The sequence below is a fragment of the Prosopis cineraria genome, unplaced genomic scaffold (assembly GCF_029017545.1).
Source record: "Prosopis cineraria cultivar Desert tree isolate PC_DT_omini unplaced genomic scaffold, ASM2901754v1 PC10, whole genome shotgun sequence".
Lineage (NCBI taxonomy): Eukaryota > Viridiplantae > Streptophyta > Magnoliopsida > Fabales > Fabaceae > Prosopis > Prosopis cineraria.
Window position 1 is genome coordinate 35,683,893 of NW_026555341.1, and position 18,971 is coordinate 35,702,863.

Genomic DNA, 18,971 nt, shown 5'->3' on the forward strand with positions numbered 1-18,971 from the left:
ATGTGTTTCACTCAATTTTACCAATTGCAATTCATCTACTATAGGCTTGTTTCTCATCTCCATTTCCACTCTATTATCTCGATGTATACTGTAATGACCTAGTATTTAATTGAAATTAAAATTGATGGTAAGGTATTTTGAGGATTTCTTTACACACACACTAAGGAAGTGAGTTAAGATAGTGTTAAGTGAGTCACTCATTCATGACCTAGATCTCAAGTTTGAACTCTCTTCAAGGCAAGAGAAGAAAATTTTTTATTTTTACAAAGAGTTAGGTTAAATTACCATTTTGCCCTTCGGCTTAAAAAAATCAAGAGAGTTAAAAGATAAGAGGAATCGAAAGTTTCTGATTCATTTGGGGTGTTGCTAGCTGATTGAGAGAGATTGAGGTAGAGAGTGCATGCACAAGTCTCACCCCTGATTTCTGGTCTTCCTCTGTCTTACTTTCTTGTCTAGTGCCAGCGACAGTGAAAGGTCTCCTTCTTCCTCGGTTCTTCTCTGTCGCCAGCTATGGAAGCATTAAGATTCATCTTGCTCTCCCTGTTTTACATCGCTGAACGCTCACCATTGGGGGTCATTATAAGCTCGTCCGATCACCATTCTTCTCTATCGCTAGCGTGGGTTCTTCGATTTTGGGCCGTGGCAGTCATTCTTTGCTGCAGAAGGTTTGATTTTCTGGTCCTCTCCTCCCCCTGCTCACATTACTCAATTTTCTCCTCCTCTTGACCGAATTGATTTGGTGTTGATGTGTGAGCTTTGGTTCCTTTTTATCATTCTTTCCCTGCTCTATTGGTGAGTCATAGTCATTTTTCCTTCTCCTCTTTCATGCAGAAGCGTTATTTTTCCTCCTCCTGGTTATGGTCACTGATTTGGGATGAAGAAGCTTCAAGTTTTGATTATCGTTCTCAACTGACTTGGTGAGCTAAATTCATTTCTCCTACTTTTTGGCTGTGCGTGAATGTTGCTGAATGTTGTTTGAAGATGGGATTTGGATTTTCCCTTTGTTTCAGCAGTTATGTAAATAAGACAGAGAATGGGGAATTTTAAACTTGCAAATGATATCTATTCTGGACGTGAGTTGATTATTTATTAGGAATGAAGATTTGTAAAATTTGATACAACAACAACAACAAGCCTTTATACCACTAGGTGGAGTCGGCTACATTGTAAGATGCCATTGTGTTCTATCATTTATCAAGCTTTTAGAAATATTATTAATTAAGAGATTGCATTCAACAACTTTTAAGAGTGTTCTCTTAGGCCTTCCTCTACCCCTCTTAACAGAGCTCAAAGTTATATGTTCCACTCTTCTCTCTAGTGCCTCTCACAGTCTTCTTTGTACATGTCCAAACCATCTCAAATGATTTTCTACCATTTTTTTTTCAATAGGTGCTATCTTCACTTTTCGCGTATGTACTTATTTCAAATTTTATCTTTATGTATATGTCCGCACATCTATTGTAACATTCTCATCTCTGTTACTCCAACTTTATGCTTTTGTTGTCCTATTAGAGCCCAGCATTCATTACTATATAACATAGATGGTTTGATAGTAGTATGATAAAACTTTTCTTTAAATTTATTAGGCACCTTACGGTCGCAAATAACTCATTTAGCATTTTTCCAATTAAACCACCCAGCTTGAATCCTATGTGAAATATCTCCACTGATTTCACTATCATTTTAAATAATGGCTCCCAAATATCTAAACTTTTTCACTTGAGGTACAATTTGATCTCCCAATTTTACTTTCAAATTACTATCAACTAGTCTCTTATTAAATTTATAATATAAATATTTTGTCTTATTCCTATTCAAACAGAAATATTTCGACTCCAATGTCTTCCTCTATAACTCAAGTTTACAATTAATCTCTTCTCTTGTCTCTGCTATAAGAACTATATCATCCGTGAAGAGCATACATTTGAGAATTTTCCCTTGAATATGTTCCGTCAAAACATTTAGGACCAACTTAAACAGATAAGGACTCAAAATTGATCTCTTATGTAGTCTGATCTTTATAGGAAAGTTCTTTGTTTGACCACTAGATGTTCTTATACTAGTTTGTACCCTCTCATACATATCTTATATAACTTTAATATAAGCAATCTGTACTTTCTTCTTTTCCAAGGCTTTCTAAAGCACTTCTCTTAGTATACGGTCATAAGCGTTTTCCAAATCAATAAAAAATTATGTGTAAATCTTCTTAGTAGATAAATCACCTCTGTAGTCGATCTACCTGGCATAAAACCAAACTGATTCTCAGAAATACTTGTTTCCAATCTCAACCTATGCTTAATTATTTTCTCCTACAATTTCATTGTGTGGCTCATGAGTTTAATCCCGTTAGTATAATTCTGAATATCCCCTTTATTTTTATAAATAGGAATTAATGTACTTCTCATCTAGTCATCAGGCATTTTTTTAGACCGTAAAATCATATTAAATAATTTAGTTAACCATCTCATCCTTTCTTCACCTAAACATTTTTACACTTCAATAGATGTACAATCAGGTTCATTGGCTCTATCATTTGTCATTTTCTTAAGAGCTTCCTTTACCTCCTTATCATGTATTATTTGATAGAATGAAAAATTTTGTTCTCCTTCACGAGTTACTAAATCCTTCAAGTTACTAGACGAACCCTCTCCATCATTGAAAAGTTTGAAAAAGTAAGTCTCCCATCTATTTTTAATTTCATCATCTGTAACTAAAATTCTTCCCTCTTCATTTTTTATACACATTAACTATTCTAGATCTCTTGATTTTCTTTCCCTACTCTTAGCAATCTTATAAATGTTTTGTTCTCCTTCCTTTGTCTCAAGGCTCTTATAAAATTTTACAAAAGCTTTAGAACGAGCTTCACTCATAGCTCTCTTAGTTTTCTTCTTAGCCATAAATATATGGCTTTAAATTTTTTTTTTCTTATGTTAGATTAGTTTTCTTCTTAGCCATAAATATATGGCTTTAAATTTTTTTCTTATGTTTGATTTTGCCCTGTACACTATATTCCACCACCAAAACTCCTTATCTGTCAGACCAAAATTTTTTGATTCTCCCAAAACTACTTTTGTAATATCCCTTATCTTTTTAGCCATATCCTCCCACAAGATGTTAGCACTTCCCTGAGATTCCCAAATTCCTTTGTCCAAAAGATTCCGTTTGAAAATATTTTGCTTCTCACCTTTTAATTGCCACCACCTAGTCCTTGGTGCTATTACTTGTCGACGTTTTTATATTTTACTCATAATACACACATCAAGGACAAAGACCCTATGTTGTGTTGTTACAACATCCCCAGGAATCACCTTGCAATTTTTACAGAGTCTTTTATTCGTGTTCCTAACCAAAAGAAAATCAATCTATGACCTTGAGGTTTCACTTTCGCAAGTGATTAGATGCTCACCTCTCTTCTTCAAACAAGTGTTGGCAATTTTAAAATCATACGTCAATGAGAAATCAAGAAGAGTTTGTCCTTTATTATTTATCTCTCCAAAACCAAAACCACCATGCACCCTCGAATATTGACCAACCTCCTTCCTGACATGCCCATTAAAGTCTCATCCAATAAAAATATTTTCACTCTATAGTATGTGTTGAATCAACGCCTCCAAGTCCTCCCAAAATAATTTCTTAAGACTGACTTCTGTCCCAACTTGAGGCGCATAAGCGCTGACAATATTAATAGTCTCACATCCAACTATCATTTTTAAGAAAATAATTTTGTCTCCAACTCTGCTAACTTCTACAACGTTCTTCTTTCACTCATTATCAATAATGATGCTTAATCCATTGCGTGTGCTTACTTTTCTTGCATACTAAAGTTTGAAACCTTGAATATCCTTAACTTCTTCTCTATGCCATTTTTTTTCTTGCAGGCATAGGATATTGATTTTCCTTTGAATCATAACCCCTACAACTTCTACAAATTTACAATTCAATGTCCCAACATTCCAAGTACAAAATCTAATCTTGCTCTCATAGACTAACGTTTTTAGCTGCGCATGTCCAAAATGATGCAGTAGCTCTTGCTTATTTAACACTACATTCAGGCGCTGATGCAATGGCTCTAACTCACTTATCACTGTACTCAAGCCATGCAGCGCATTACTTACGAGCAATGACCTAGAATTAGCATTATAATATCTATTTTTCATGTTCATGATAAATTCAATAAAGTTTTACGTTAGCTGTTGATAGCCTAACACAACCTTTCTCCTTTAATCGGGCTTGTGATTGGCTATAAATATAGGCGAAGTTTGTAAAGAAAATATCTTGGAATTATAGTTTAAGGATTAATGCTTACAAAATGTTTGATGAAATGCCTATTAGGACAATTTAGCATATAAGGACAAGATATGTGGATTGATTATATTGATGTTAATTGGATAGTTATTATAATACAATTTTCTTTAATAGAAGTTAGGAAGTTTGATTGGTTCCAATAAGAATATAAGACAACCTGGAAAAGGAATTGAAGAGGAAAAGGACTTGGTCTTATGGCTTAAGTATTGTGCAAAATAAAAGATGTGATTTAACGACGTGATTTATAATGTGATTATTGGTTTTAAAAATGATACAAATTAAATTCCCTACTCATTCACCAATCCCACCATCCTCTGCTTTCTATTCCTTCTCTAGTGTCAATGTTTCCAGTAACTTTCGGATCCATTGTCATTTTTGAGATAAAGTTTTATTTTTAAATACATTTTCACATATTCATATATTTGGTGCCTTTTCTTTTATAGTTAAATTTTACTTGAGACAATTATTTTCTGCAAGTGGTCCACCTATTGGATATCATCTCTCAACTACAAGAACAAGTTTTGGTGTGGGAATGATGCCAAGTTTCTATCATATGCAGTAGGAATGGAAATTTTAGACTGTGAAGCACATGAAACACAATAGAACATGAAATAGGCAGTAGTGTGTAGTAGAATCCAAAGCTAAAGGGCATGTAATACAATAAACTTAAATGATTAGATGAATACATTTCTATTTATGGATATAAGTATGGTAACTTAAACTAATATATAGAAACATGTCAAATACATATGTTTAGGTGTTGAATATAGTAGTGAAGAAATTACAAATATGTGGAAATATGTCAAAAATATGACTTTCTAGTGATCCTTTGAGCATGTCATCTGTTTCTTGTCTAGTTTGATGCAGTAGTTGGCTCGCTTCCCATATCTGAGGGAGGACTTCAGAATTACAGGTATGGAGCTCAGTTCATTTATTAATATTCTTATATCATTCATGGATTTTTTTGGCTTATAAGGTTAATCTTATGTGGGGATCTGTCATTAAAAAAAAACCCGTCGGAATATAATATGGGTGCTTGCAATAGATAATGTGGTTTCTTGAAAAACAAGAAATGTTTAAAATGAAACAAAAAATTATGGAAATGAAGGGATAGAATGAGTGGATATAAACCAAAAGGAACAAAGGATCCTAAAGAAGTGATAGAGGAAGTCAGGAGCAGAGGGAAGAGAGCAGAGGCGTGGGTTTTTTAGGATCATGAGCTAGTCATTTTCCCTTATCAAGTTGGAGTTTATGACATCAAAGATCCTATTGGTTTTGTGAGGAATGTACCTCAAGCACTTGGAGACCCCTGAGATCAAGCTCATGATTTTACATCTTAATGATGTCTAATTTGGAGGGCAATGAGTTTATGGAACTAGCATGATCAAATTGTCCTTGACTTCTGCAAATGCAATTAGAAGTATATGCTATAAAACAAAAAGATATTCACTTCAAATAGGGTTTTGCCTCCCTTTAGCTAGGAAATTAAATGTTAGAGCCTTTTACAAATGAGTTTTACAAGATGATTACAACAATTAGATAGTGTTAAAAAGTCTACCGACTCTCTCTCTCCCTCTTCCAAATTTCTCTCTCATCTAGTGGTAAGGTCTTTTCAAGAAAAATCTGGATATTCTCAGAGAAGCAATAGTGGTGAAAAGATGATTCTAGAAATAATTTTTTAATCTTCTATGATAATGATAAAATAGAATGATCGAGAAAAACTCCCACCAACATCACCTACTGGTGTGTGATGTGAATAAGTGGAAATAGAAGAAGTGTGTGAGAGAAACTGAAGAAAGAGCTGGAGGAAGAAGTGTGAGTGTTTTGTAAGAGTGAAGTGTGCAGAGAAGAGAAGAAACAAATGAGAGTGTGTGATGAGTGACGTGAAAAGAAGAGAGAGTGTTGAGGGTGTGTTGAAAAGTTAAGAAGGAAGTGTGTAAATTATTGCTAGAGCTTGCAATAAAAATTTTCTTTCCTTAAAGTCCCTCCTTTCCTTTCATATCTAAGCTTATACCAATTATTTGGAGGTTCCTACTTCAAACTCCAACATAAAGGACTTTTATGCATGTGGAGATGAAAGATGTAATAAAGTCAATGTCTATGATAATTCAACATAAGTTCTCAATCTTATTTGAAAGTATTATTCCTACAATCATCCTGCATCTAATACTATTAAAAAGATAAGAGATCTAATCATGCATGAATTGGTTATTTTTTATGATGCTTATAGAGATGATAATGAATGAGTAGAATTTATAGGGTGCCTAAGCTTTTCATATTTAATCATTTCATTCTTATGTAATGTCAACAAGTTGGCAATTTCTGCAGGTCCATATATGCGCCTAAATCTTGATATAATGGAAAAATATCATAGCACCTTCGCAAGACTTAATTTCTTTCCATATTGTGATGCTTCACATTTAGGGTACTTCTCTAAGGCAGGAAACTCATTATGAAATAAGATGCAATCGTTAGGCCATGCATGTATTTTCTCATAGCCTAAACTAGTTGGACTGAGCATTTACTTGGCCTCATATATCTTGGTAAGAAGTTCATTATCAAAAGGGAACATTTTTTTCAAAGCATTAAGCAATAAAGTGAAACTCTTACCAGTCCATTCACAAGTAGCTTTCAAATTATACAATATCAAAACTGTTAAGAGTCTAGTGTATTTAGTACAACCCAGATACAATGATTTCTTTGAATCACTTATCAACCTTTCAAAAATTTAAGGGCAATCACGAAGATCATCCTTTATTACATTTAGCATTTCATCAAGATGATCATTCTCACACACATTATTGCTGTCAGTATCATTGCATGCATCTTGTCTCTCAAAAGACCTTATGGTATACACACCCTTTCACTGGATACATTATTTCTCTCCCCATGCCTTTCCCAGCATGTATAACTTTGATGAATACTATGACATATTAAATGATCTAGCAACTTAGTTGGAGTAATTTGCTTTTCATTTCAACAAGTTAGGCAAGGACATAAAATTTTGTTTGAATCTTTTGCATACTCAATTACAAAATGAATAAATGCTTTCATCCCATCCTTATGTTCCTTTGACAACTGATTAGCGAATATCTACTTTCGATCTAGACCTTATACCTATTGATATTCATTGATATCCATCAAGTTAGGTAATAGACAACCATTGATATCCAAAGCAACTAAATGAGTTATGGTAATTAAAGAAATTAGGACATGGTCTAGTCAATTAGAAACATGCAACATGAAAATTGAATAATTGGATTTAAAATAAATCTAAACAAATTAATTCAAAATTTTAAAAAAATTTAGTGGCATGATGACTTAAAAATGAAAATTTCCATATATTAAACCCTCTATTTAATACTTGTAATACCTAAAAGAATTAATTCAACATTTTTCATTGCATGTAAAATAATTATTCTAGCTAAATTCAAGTCCTAGAAACCTAATTAATATTCAACAGGAATTAAATAAATAAATCAAATTAAATGATAATATATTCAAAATAAAAATAATATTCTAAATAATATATTTCAGCAATTATATTTTAATTAGACAAGAAAACTATTTTTTTAAATAAAAGATAATATATTCAAAATAATAAAAAACAAAGTATACCACGAGGAGAAAACACAATGAAGCACAGGCTGTTGTAATTAAGAAAACAAAATTGAGACCACAAGCTGAAGATCAGGATAAGCACGAGCATAAATGAGAGACCACAAATTAGAGAAACTTTAAAATGGATTTGTGGGGACAATGATATGGTAAGAAATCCAAATCTAAAAGTTGGGGGACAATGTGGGGATCTTGGGAGCATAAAGACAGAGTTGAGAAAATAAATGGTGTGGACGAGAGCTAACTTTGGAGCTATTGAGCTGGAGGACATGAGCTTAGCTTCATGAGCGGGCTGGACGACTGGAGCTTAGCCGCTTCATGCGCTGAATAGAGCTTCGTGTAGCTGCATATGGAGCTTCTTGAGCTGGAGATGTGAGCTTCGTTTGTTGGAATGGAGCTTCGGGCAGGCGAGCTGAGGGCAAAGCGAGAAAGAAGAGAGAAGCTAAAGGTACATGCACACGGATGAAAGAGACAGAGCAGTGGGACAGAGTTGAGGGCCAAGGCAACATTTATGAGGTGGCGATTGGGAAATGGGAATTACCACCTTAGCAATTTTAAAATTCAAACACAAAGGTGGTGATTCCCAATGACAAATCGCCACCTATCTTCAAACTTTTTTAAATTAAACATAAATAATATTATATTATTAAATATAAAATATATTATATTTAAATACCATTAACAAAGAAATATTTTTAGTAAAATATATAAATAAATTAATTTATTATCAATTATTTATATTATAAAAACTCTATTAATTCTTTTTTATTGCTATTTATTTATTATAATTAATAAAAATAACTACATATATTCAGTAAGAAATATAATAAAAATTTAACATAAAATATAGAGGCGGTGTTTCCAGAAGCTGAAAATGCCTCCTATATTATTTTAAAATTAGAATAAATATTAATTATTAATTCTAATAAACTAAATTAAAATAAAATAAATATTTGATATTATAAAATAAAATACCTAACTGAAAAAAGTAATAGAGTTCTTTTATAATAAAGTAATTATTTATCTAATAAAATAATTATTAATGATTAAGTAAATTATATTATAATAATTATCTAATCTTATACAATTCATTAATTACAAACATTAATTAATTAAATTATAGTAAAATTATTATTTATCTAATATAATAATTAATACTGATTTAATATATTATAATATAATTATTTAAATTTGGACAAAAAATTACTTAACAAAAACAAGAGATGTGACATTTTCAAATCAAGAAAATGCTACCTATCTGTTTTATTTATTAAATAACATTATATATTAAATTTTAGTAATAATTAAGTAAATTATCATAATATAATTCCATAATTTGATAAAATACTTAATACTAATCATATAATAATATGCATTAATTATTTTTAATAATAATTAAGTAAAGTACAATAATTATTAATTCCTATAAAACAAAATACTGATATTAGAATAATAGATATTAATTGATTAAAAATAATATAATAATATAATAATGATATGCTCTTATAAAATAAAATGACTTAATTAACAAAAACAAGAGAGGTGCCTATCCATTTTATTCATTAAATAATATTACATATTAAGTTTTAATAATAATTAAGTAAATTATTATAAGGTTAATTCTACAATCTGACAAAATAATTAACACTAATCAAATAATAATATAATTAACTATTAATTAATAATAATTAATTAAATTAAAACAAAATGATTATTAATTCCAATAAAACAACATACTCATCTTATAATAATATATATTAATTAATAATAAACATTAAATAAATAAGAATAAAGTATTATTATTTAATCTTATAAATTTAACATTTAGTTAATAAAAAATCATAGAGGTGGCATTTCTAGATTTTGAAAATGCCACCTATTTGCCTTTATTTATTAAATAATCTTATATATTAATTGCAAATACTAATTAGTTAAATTGTAACAAAATAATTTTTTAATCTCCTAAAATTAAACATTAATCCTAACAGAGAGAGGCGGTGTTTCCATGATCAGGAAATGCCACCTCTCTTAATTAACTAAAATAATAATATTTATTAATTATTAATATAAATTTTGTGTATTATAATAAAATAATTTTTTAATCTTATGAAATAAAATTATTTAATAATATTATAAATTTCTTATACATTAATTAATTATAATAATTTTATATTAATCATTAATAATAATTAAATAATTATTAAATCAGTAACAAATAGATAGGTGCCGTTTTCAAGGTCTGAAAATGCCACCTTTCTTATTTTTATTAACAAATAATAATATATATTAATTATTTATTCAAAATTAATAAAATTATAATAAAATAATTTTTTAATTTGATAATCAGATAAAGAGGTGGTGTTTCCCTTGTCTTGAAACGTCACTTCTTTGATTTTGAGTTTCCAAAATAATAATATATATTAATTATTAATTTAATTAAATAAATTGTAATAAAATAATTTTTTAATCTGAAATATAAACAATAGTATAGAGGTGGCGTTTCAAAACACTGAAAACACTACCTATCTTATTTTAACTATTAACAAAATGCCTATTTAGTAAAAAAAAATAGATAGGTGGTGTTTTCTAACTTTTGAAATGCCATCTCTCTAATTTTAATTATTAATTAAGAATATATATTTATCATTAATTATAATTAAATAATTATATTAAAATTATTATACGATCTAATAAAATAATATAGTTAATTAATGATAAATTAGAAAGGTGGCATTTTATTATTGAAATGCCACTTTAATGTTGATTAATAAAAAGCCATGGCATTTCATTTTAAAAATGCCACTTATTATTATATACTAAAATTGTAAATAAAAAGGGTAATTTATAAGCGGTGATATTTGACAAATGTCACCCAAATCTTTGGATTTAATATTAGTGGTGTTTTTTATGTTATAAAATGCATACTATTAAATGTCATTTATGTAGCGATCATGGGCTTTCTTATTATAGACTTGTTGTATGGCTTGTAGTTTTAGGGTTCTTAACACCCCTCTCATCACTTGTAGAGATATTTAATTTGTGAGGGAGTTAAAGATAGAAGTGGTGGATGATCCTTGGAAAGTTGAACTCTGAATAACATTGTTGAGAAGAACATTCATTTGTCTCTTAAACGTGACTCTTGGGACTTTTGTTAACGTTGGTTTAAGGTGTATACATTTGTTAAACGTCTTCTCTATTTGAATGGAGATGCCAATGATTGATGTTGGGTATATACACGCACCCAAAAAGTTTCCAATCTCTTGACATAGTTCTTGCGGATGAACAGCTTATTCTTCTATGTATCTCTGGCTTTTTCTTTCAAATATTTTCTTTTTCTGTATTTGGAAATGATGACATCAATATTAATCAGAAATAATATGTGAAACTGGGGACAAGGGTGCTTGTTATTGTAGAACCGGCAAGTGCGATTGATGTTTTTATAGGACGAGTGTTAATAAATTAAAAAAAAAATTGAGTGGAGTTGGAGTTGAATATGGAACCTACCACTTGCATTTTAAGGAGCAAGATAAAGAGCTTCCATTTTTTTTTCATGTGTTTTTTTTATAACAAATTAATGTTCTTTATCTCCATTTATGAAGTATGAATAAAAAATAATTGATTTTCTTATTCTAAGAGAGAAATACTACCAACTGTGTTCTGAAGGGCAATCCTACTTTGGAAGCATTTATTAAATTGTTAACTATATTGAAGGCAAAAGATAACATTGACAAATGGAGAAACAATGTTTATACAACTAGCAGCACAACATGCTCAAACTAACCTACCCTTAACTAAAGGTTGATCAAAATCAATCATCCCCAAACTATAAGGACAAACAAATGAGGGATTACACCATAATTTTTCCTACCTAAATGCCTACCCTTCACACACACACATATAGGCTTAGGCAAACATCTAACCATGATTAACTACCAATTAATATTCGAACATAAATTCCATCATTTAACTAAGTTGAATCCATTGGATGGAGATGCTAATGATTGATGTTGGATATACACCTAATAAGGTTTCAATCCCTGGACATGGTTCTCGTGGATGGATAGCTTATTCTTTTGTATCTCTGATTTTTTTTTCATTCAAACCTTTTCTTTCTTCTATATTTGGAAATGACGATTTACATGTATATTAATAAGAAATAATCTTTGAAAGGACAAGGATGCTTGCGCTTGTAATTGAGACGGCGTTGGTGATTATTTGGGATTTTTTTTTTGTTAGTGAAGATATTTATCAGACAATATTATTACTAATGTTAAATTTTTGATGTTGCGGAATGGTGGATTTTGTTGGCATGGAGCCACTGAAGTACATCAAACAGTATTATACAGTTCAGCTTTGTTATGGGGAACACTAATTACAGACTCTCCAATAATGTCACATATTTTGTTTTGTGCGTGCATGCGTTTTTTTTTTTTTTTTTAAATTCCTGTTCTTCTTTATCTCCATTTATGAATAAAAAATAATTGATTTGCTTATCCTATGAAGGAATAAGTGCATTTTAATTTGAAGGATAGCCTTGCTTTGAGAGAATTTATTGAGTTCTGTCATTTCACTAAGTTGAATCCTTTGGTTCTGTTGTTAATATTATTGTGGTACTACAATTGTTACTAGAACTTATCAAGGAAATAAAGCTTTACCCTCTTAAGTTGCTTGGGTTAATATCATTTTCTTAGGCAATGTATACCCTTGCTCTTTATTACTGAAATGCAACAAATTATAAATTGTAAATGATAAGGAGAGGAAGGAAAAGATCATACACAAACAATTTATTCTGGTTCAGATATAATTATATCCTACATCCAGTCCCCAAGCACGAAGCAAGGGATTTTTTTTTTTGTATATATGGGCAATCACTAAGCACATACAAAAACTCCAAAAATCCAACAATTAACTTTCCTATTTTCACTACCCACTATAAATCTCTGCAAAATTATTCACCCCATGGCAGCTCTTCAGCTTTTACTAATTAAACAGCAGCTTTCTTATAATAGATGCCTAGATATGGTTTTAGAATAAAGAGTCTCTCTTTAATGCTTGAGATCCAATCATCAACTTCTTCTTTCCATAGCCGCTCTTCTAATGTTCACCATGTTTATTCCATTGAGATGCTCTGTCATGAAGAAGCAGACCATATGAATCATCTTACTGTATTGTGCTTCAGTTTTCTCCAACAGATTTTCTCCCTCTCTCTGCTTCCTGAAATCAGACTTGTAGTCTTTTCATTTTCAACAACGATAATCTTTCCTTGCAGATACATATATTCACTATTGCGAAACACTAAATTCAGGGGCATAGCATGTGAGAATTTGTGTATAAAAACATTTCTTAAATCTTGGAATCATATAAGTTCCTAAATCCATCAAGCTTAATTAATCATGAAATGTTTTTGAGAAATAATTTCCAACTCAATTAGCAATTAATTCCCTTTGAAATATATTTTCAGCTATTTATTAATAAGAATCAAGAAATATTAAGATCATAAATGTTTACTTCAGAATTCATCCTATATATGTCCAAAGCAATTCATATACATATATATATATAGTTACTAAATAAGCCCAATTTTTTAAAACTCATTTTATTATCAAAACACACTCAAAACTTCAAAAGGTAACAACACTAACAACATTATAACCTTTCACCTAGCTTTCACCCTTTAATTTCTTACACACACACACAAATAAACAAAACAAGAAACAAAATTGGCAACACTAAACAGCATTATAACTGCCCACTGAAAGAAAGAGAAGAACATAACTAAATAGAAAAATTATTTTTTCTTGAGTCTTGAAATTAATTGTTAAGCATGCAAGCAGATCCAGTCCTGCTCTCTTGATCACCATGCCACAACATGATGTGAATTTCTGCAATTTCCTCGAACCATGCACATATTCAATCAAACTCATCAAAATTTCCTGTTACAATACATGCTTATAAAAATCAATGACGATATTGTACTTATAAGTCACCGGCAACGATTGACTAATTTATTAGTGTTACAATGTATTATCAGCTCAACTCACTGTATCTCATGAAAGTAGCATTAATATCATAGGTTCATAATGCAAATTTAAAGAAGTTTTGGCAAAAATGAAAATTTCCTTTTACTGTAAACAATTCTCAAGACTGATCACATACATTTATTGCAATCAACAATAAAAATCCGGCAAATGATTCTTTTTTTGAGAATATTGAAGTTAAAATGAAAATGTTCACCTGTTAGTCTTGGAACCTTCTCTTTAGCTTTGCCTTCAAGACAGTAACATGAATGTAAATCCAGTCGTTCATGTTTTCGAAGAAGTGAAAAAATGAATGTCTCCAAGAATTTTTGAGAACTAAGGATCCACAAACTCCCCAAAATCCAAAAATAAATCCAAAAGCCATGCACACATAAAACCCAAAGCTTATGAACTTATCATTCTCATCATCTGCATCAATGTTGGGTGGATTTGGAGATGGATATGAACTTCCATCTCCTGGACATATTTCTTTCAATGGCTGGCCACAAAGCCCTTGGTTTCCTATATAACTAGAAGCATCAAAGGATTGAAGTTGGGTGCCAATTGGAATCTTTCCTGATAAGTTGTTGAAGGACAAGTTCAAGAAACTGAGAAAACTCAAAGCTGAAAAGGTATTTGGAATTTCACCAGAAAGAGTGTTGCTTGACAAATCAAGTGATTCCAACCTTTTCATTTGGCCCATGTTGTCAGGAATGGATCCTATCAGTTTATTTCTGGATAGGTTTAGGGAAGCCAACGCTGCAAGTGTTGTTATGCTACTTGGGATTTCTCCCGTTAGGTGATTGCAAGAGAGATCAATGGTCGTCATCAGTCCAAGATTCTTCCCATACTCAACAAGTTCACCTTTCCATACCAACATTGCTTTCTCCATGAGTAAAGCATTTTCTAATTCTGCTACTTTGCAAATAATACCACTCAGAATATCATGAGAAAGAAAACCATCAAGGAATATGTCATTAAAAGAAATTGGTTGCCTAAAAAATGTTATATTGGACAGAGCTCTCAAGTTATTAAAGCAATAAGGTATACTTCCCGCAATATTATTTTGTGAGAGATCTAAAATTTGGAGAATAGGAAAGTTACAAAAATTTGTTGGAATGGTTCCATGGAACTTGTTTGCCTGCAAACGTAGACCAACCAAATTGGGCAAGCTGTGCCCTGTCCATGATGGCAATTTTCCAATCAAATTATTCTGTCCAAAGTCAATGAACAACAAGTTGGGAGAATTTATCAATGAGGGCATTTGGCCTGAGAAGTTATTGTTATTCAAATGGATACTCTGAAGGCCTATCAAAGTAGTGATTGAATTCGGTATTCTCCCTGAGAAATTATTGTATGCTAATTTTAGAACTCTCAACAAGGGGAACTGCTTCCAACAATCAGGAAGTCTTCCTGATAATGAATTACTTGACATGTCAAGATAATATAATTGTGACTGAAATGTTGCACATATAAAGGATATGGTTCCTGAAAACATGTTATTTGAGAGAAACAAGCCCGTTGCTTTTTGTGGAAAATAAGGTAGGGGACCAGAAAAATTATTGAAACTCAAGTCCCAAGTATAAGCACTTTCCAATTTCATCAAGACTGATTTCGGCCACTCCCCATGAATTTTGTTATGGGAAATATTCAGGTATCGCAAATTAGGAAATAACAGAATCCATTGAGGAATAGAATCAAAGATTTGTGCATAAGAAATGTCCAAGGCCACAAGCTCCCTTTGATATTTCAACCACGTTGGAAATTGGGGACCACAATTACACGATGATGCAAGAAAATATTCCAATTGGAAAGGTGGCACCCAATTTGAATTAAAGTTGACAGAAATCGGATTGTTGGAGACATCCAAAATTTTTAAACAAGACAAAGTTGATAGATATGTTTCATTAATCTCATGATTCAACTTATTGGAAGAGAGATCCAATATACTGAGAAGAGGAAGATTTCTAAAAGTCCTTGGAAGAATCTCATTCAACTTATTATTAGAGATATCTAGATGTTCCAATGATGGAAGTCCATCAATCTCTGCCAATGGTCCACTCAAATGATTGTTGGAGAGATCTAAATAACTCAATGATCTAAGACCAATAAACTGAGGCAATGACTCACTCAAATTGTTATAGCTTAGATCCAATCTTGAAAGGTGAGGTAAGGGCCCAAATGATTGTGGCATTGGCCCATGAAGACTGGTATTTGCAAGATCTAATTGCACCAAAGATGAAAATCTTGAAAAATTAGGGAAAGGCCCCTCACTAAATGGGTTGTCACTTAAATCCAACATCTCTAGGCTGTATTGGGCACAAGATACTTGTGGTATCCATTCACTTAATTTATCAGAAAACTTATTGTATGACAGCCCTAGCTCTTTCAATTGACACAAATTTGATATGGAGTTGACCATGCTATTATCAAGATTATTGTGTGCAACCTCAAGAACTTTAAGAGAGGTGGTATTTTTGAAGGCATCTGGAGAGAAATGTTGTAAGGATGTTGATGTGAGATAAAGGCTTTTAAGTGAAATCATATTTGCAAAAGCTTTGGGAACAATTTGTTGCAAAGAACCATATGAAAGATCTAAAGATTCAAGAGAATTTAGATTTGAAAAAGCTCCAGGATCAAGTTGTAGGGAATTTTCTCTGAGATCCAAAACCTGAAGAGAATTAATGTTTAGAGCATATGCATGTTGCAAAATGTTTCTAGATAGATCAAGTCGTGTTAGGACTTTGCTAATATTAGACACCCAAGGTAAGATTGAAGAATCTAAATAATTTGATGCCAAATAAAGGACTTTGAGGGAAGAGGAAGAATTTGCGGGGAAGAAAGATTTAGGATTGAGATAAGATATCAAAGCACAGCCAGCCAAGTTAAGTTCAACTAGAGAAGGGGCCATGCCTAATGATGATTGCCAATCAATAGCTTGACTAAGATTACTTCCTGACAAATCAAGATATCTCAAAGAGGAAAGGTGAGAAATCCACTGAAGATTATTTGCAATCAAATTAGAATTCCATCCAAGATCAAGAATTTGTAAATTGGAAAGATTCTTCATTTCATGAGAAATAACGCCATAAAGTGAAGATTCATGAAGTTTCAAGGTTCTTAGTTGAGGAGTTTTGTTCGACAATGATGATTGCCAACCAATAACTTGACTTAGATTAACTCCTGACAAATCAAGATATCTCAAAGATGAAAGATGAGGAATCCAATCAAGATCATTTGCAATCAAATTAGAATTTCCTCCAAGATCAATAATCTGTAAATTAGATAGATTTTGTAGCCCATGAGGAATAGTACCACTAATATTAGTATTTGAAAGCCTTAGCTCTCTTAGTTGACCAAGAGAATCAATGCACTTCGGAATTTTGCTTCCATCAAATTGGTTGAAATCAAGATTCAAGAGAACTAGATGCCTCAAATCACACAATGAAGAATCGATGTCACCTTTTAAATAATAGTTATGAAGATCGAACATGATAACATAGCCAGTTGAATGATTGCATGAAATCCCACTCCATTTGCAGCAATCAACTTCATGTTCCCATGGCGATAGAGTTCCCGAGTCATCAATGAAACCATCTTTCAACTTGAGAAGGGCTTCCTTATCTGATTCCATGCAACTCTTTGCGTTGTTGGGATATCCTGCACACAGAAAGATACACAAAAACCCAAGTAGCCAAAAGAGACTGAACTTAGGACTCAACATGATTATCATGTTATAGAATCTTTTGGGCAACAAAGTTGAAGACTACGTTAGGTGCGAATGGAATTGAATCCTAAGGTCCATTATTTATAGACAAGAAATTTTCGATTTTTCCAACTACTTTTCTACTCCCAACTACTTCTCCAACCTTAAACTCTGAAGCATCGATAATTTTGCTCTCTGTTTGCTTATTACAGACAACTACTTCCGCTGGAGAAGACAACAATATTAAATGAGTCATATGAATTTAATTTCTTGACTATTATTTAACTTTTTTTCCTAAAAATATCCTTCTTTTTTTTAAGTATTGTCTTCTCAACTATAGGATTTGTCAAATGAGCATGCATAACATAGGTACGTCATCTCAATTTCTTTTTTCTCCCGATCAGCAAATTACAAATTAAACGAGCCTCCACTGCTTTGGCATCTTCACTTTCATTCATTCATTCATACACCAACCTTAAAGATCCAGCCTTGCACGTAATTCCCTCTTCACCTTTCAAGATTTAGTTCAACTAATTAATCAAGCCACCCAAATAATAACAAAAAGAAATAAATATTAAAATGCCGCGATGACAGGTCCAGACGCGAAGGGCAATGTGATCCACAGTCGCTATGGAATTTGGGCATTTCATAAATGACAGAAATGAATGCTTTCATCAAACAGGCCATGCTCTTCTGCCATTTTCCATTCCAATCATCCCCCACACATTTAATTTTTGAGGCAGTGTCCTCGTTTGGAGTGAGTTTTACGGTCCACGTATTCCCTTCTATCTACAGTCATTTCCCATTCTCCATCATTATCTTCCATGTCATCCTCAATATTGTCCTCCTACTCCACTCTTAATCTCTCTCGAGTATGAAAAGGAGGACCACCAAACACTTTTACATGGATGAGGCATTATTTAGGTTTCGTTTTTTATTTTGCATCTTTTTTCTCTTTGGTTAAATAAGTAAATTGATCTTTAAACTATAAGTTTAAAAATATTTGAAACTTTGAACTCATTTTTTATACAATGTTCTCCTTCAACTTTTAAAAATAATGTAATATGACCTTGCCATTAACAAAAATTAACTTTGACCTTAATTGACTAGAAAAGAATAAAAAAACCATAAAATTTTAAAAAAAAGGATTAAAAAATTATAGACAAGGATAAAAAAATTACAAGAAATGACCAAGAAATTTTTTTGTCCTTTTTTGGCATTTGCTAATTAATTAATGATCAAAGTTAATTTTTATTAATGACAAAAGTCAAATTGTACTGTTTTTTAAAGTTGAAGGGAAATATTACATAAAAAATGACTTAATG

At 31.5% G+C, this 18,971-nt stretch overlaps 2 protein-coding genes and 1 long non-coding RNA gene across 4 annotated transcripts; 1 reads left to right on the forward strand and 2 right to left on the reverse strand.

The window, feature by feature from the left end:
* The first annotated feature begins 370 nt into the window (after positions 1 to 370).
* LOC129322003 (uncharacterized) lies at positions 371 to 8,715 on the forward strand. 2 transcript variants are annotated; one of them, XR_008596165.1, is made up of 4 exons: positions 371 to 665; positions 832 to 917; positions 5,163 to 5,218; positions 8,123 to 8,715. It is a non-coding gene; the product is annotated as an uncharacterized LOC129322003 (long non-coding RNA). The 2 variants fall into 2 exon arrangements; XR_008596164.1 differs by lacking the exon at positions 8,123 to 8,715 and having other exon boundaries at positions 5,163 to 7,670.
* A 4,024-nt stretch (positions 8,716 to 12,739) lies between these two features.
* Positions 12,740 to 17,394, reverse strand: LOC129321934 (receptor-like protein EIX2). Its single transcript, XM_054967929.1, has 2 exons — positions 14,158 to 17,394; positions 12,740 to 13,137 (listed from the first exon to the last, which is right to left on the reverse strand). The coding sequence occupies exon 1, from the start codon at positions 17,008 to 17,010 to the stop codon at positions 14,161 to 14,163; it is 2,850 nt and encodes a 949-aa protein (XP_054823904.1). The 5' UTR covers positions 17,011 to 17,394; the 3' UTR covers positions 12,740 to 13,137; positions 14,158 to 14,160.
* LOC129322598 (receptor-like protein EIX2) lies at positions 17,207 to 18,472 on the reverse strand. The gene is made up of 3 exons (XM_054968893.1): positions 18,415 to 18,472; positions 17,298 to 17,600; positions 17,207 to 17,214 (listed from the first exon to the last, which is right to left on the reverse strand). Exons 1-3 carry the CDS (start codon positions 18,470 to 18,472, stop codon positions 17,207 to 17,209), a joined length of 369 nt encoding a protein of 122 aa, XP_054824868.1.
* Between the last annotated feature and the right edge of the window lie 499 nt (positions 18,473 to 18,971).

Bases quoted from the DNA above. Each gene is read 5' to 3' on its own strand.
- LOC129321934 (XM_054967929.1), bottom strand. From the start codon at position 17,010: ATGAAGAATCTTTCCAATTTACAAATTCTTGATCTTGGATGGAATTCT.
- LOC129322598 (XM_054968893.1), bottom strand. From the start codon at position 18,472: ATGGAAGATAATGATGGAGAATGGGAAATGACTGTAGATAGAAGGGAA. The intron at 17,601-18,414 runs GTAAAACTCACT...TTCTGTGTGCAG, and splicing joins TAGAAGGGAATACGTGGACC to GATATCCCAACAACGCAAAG.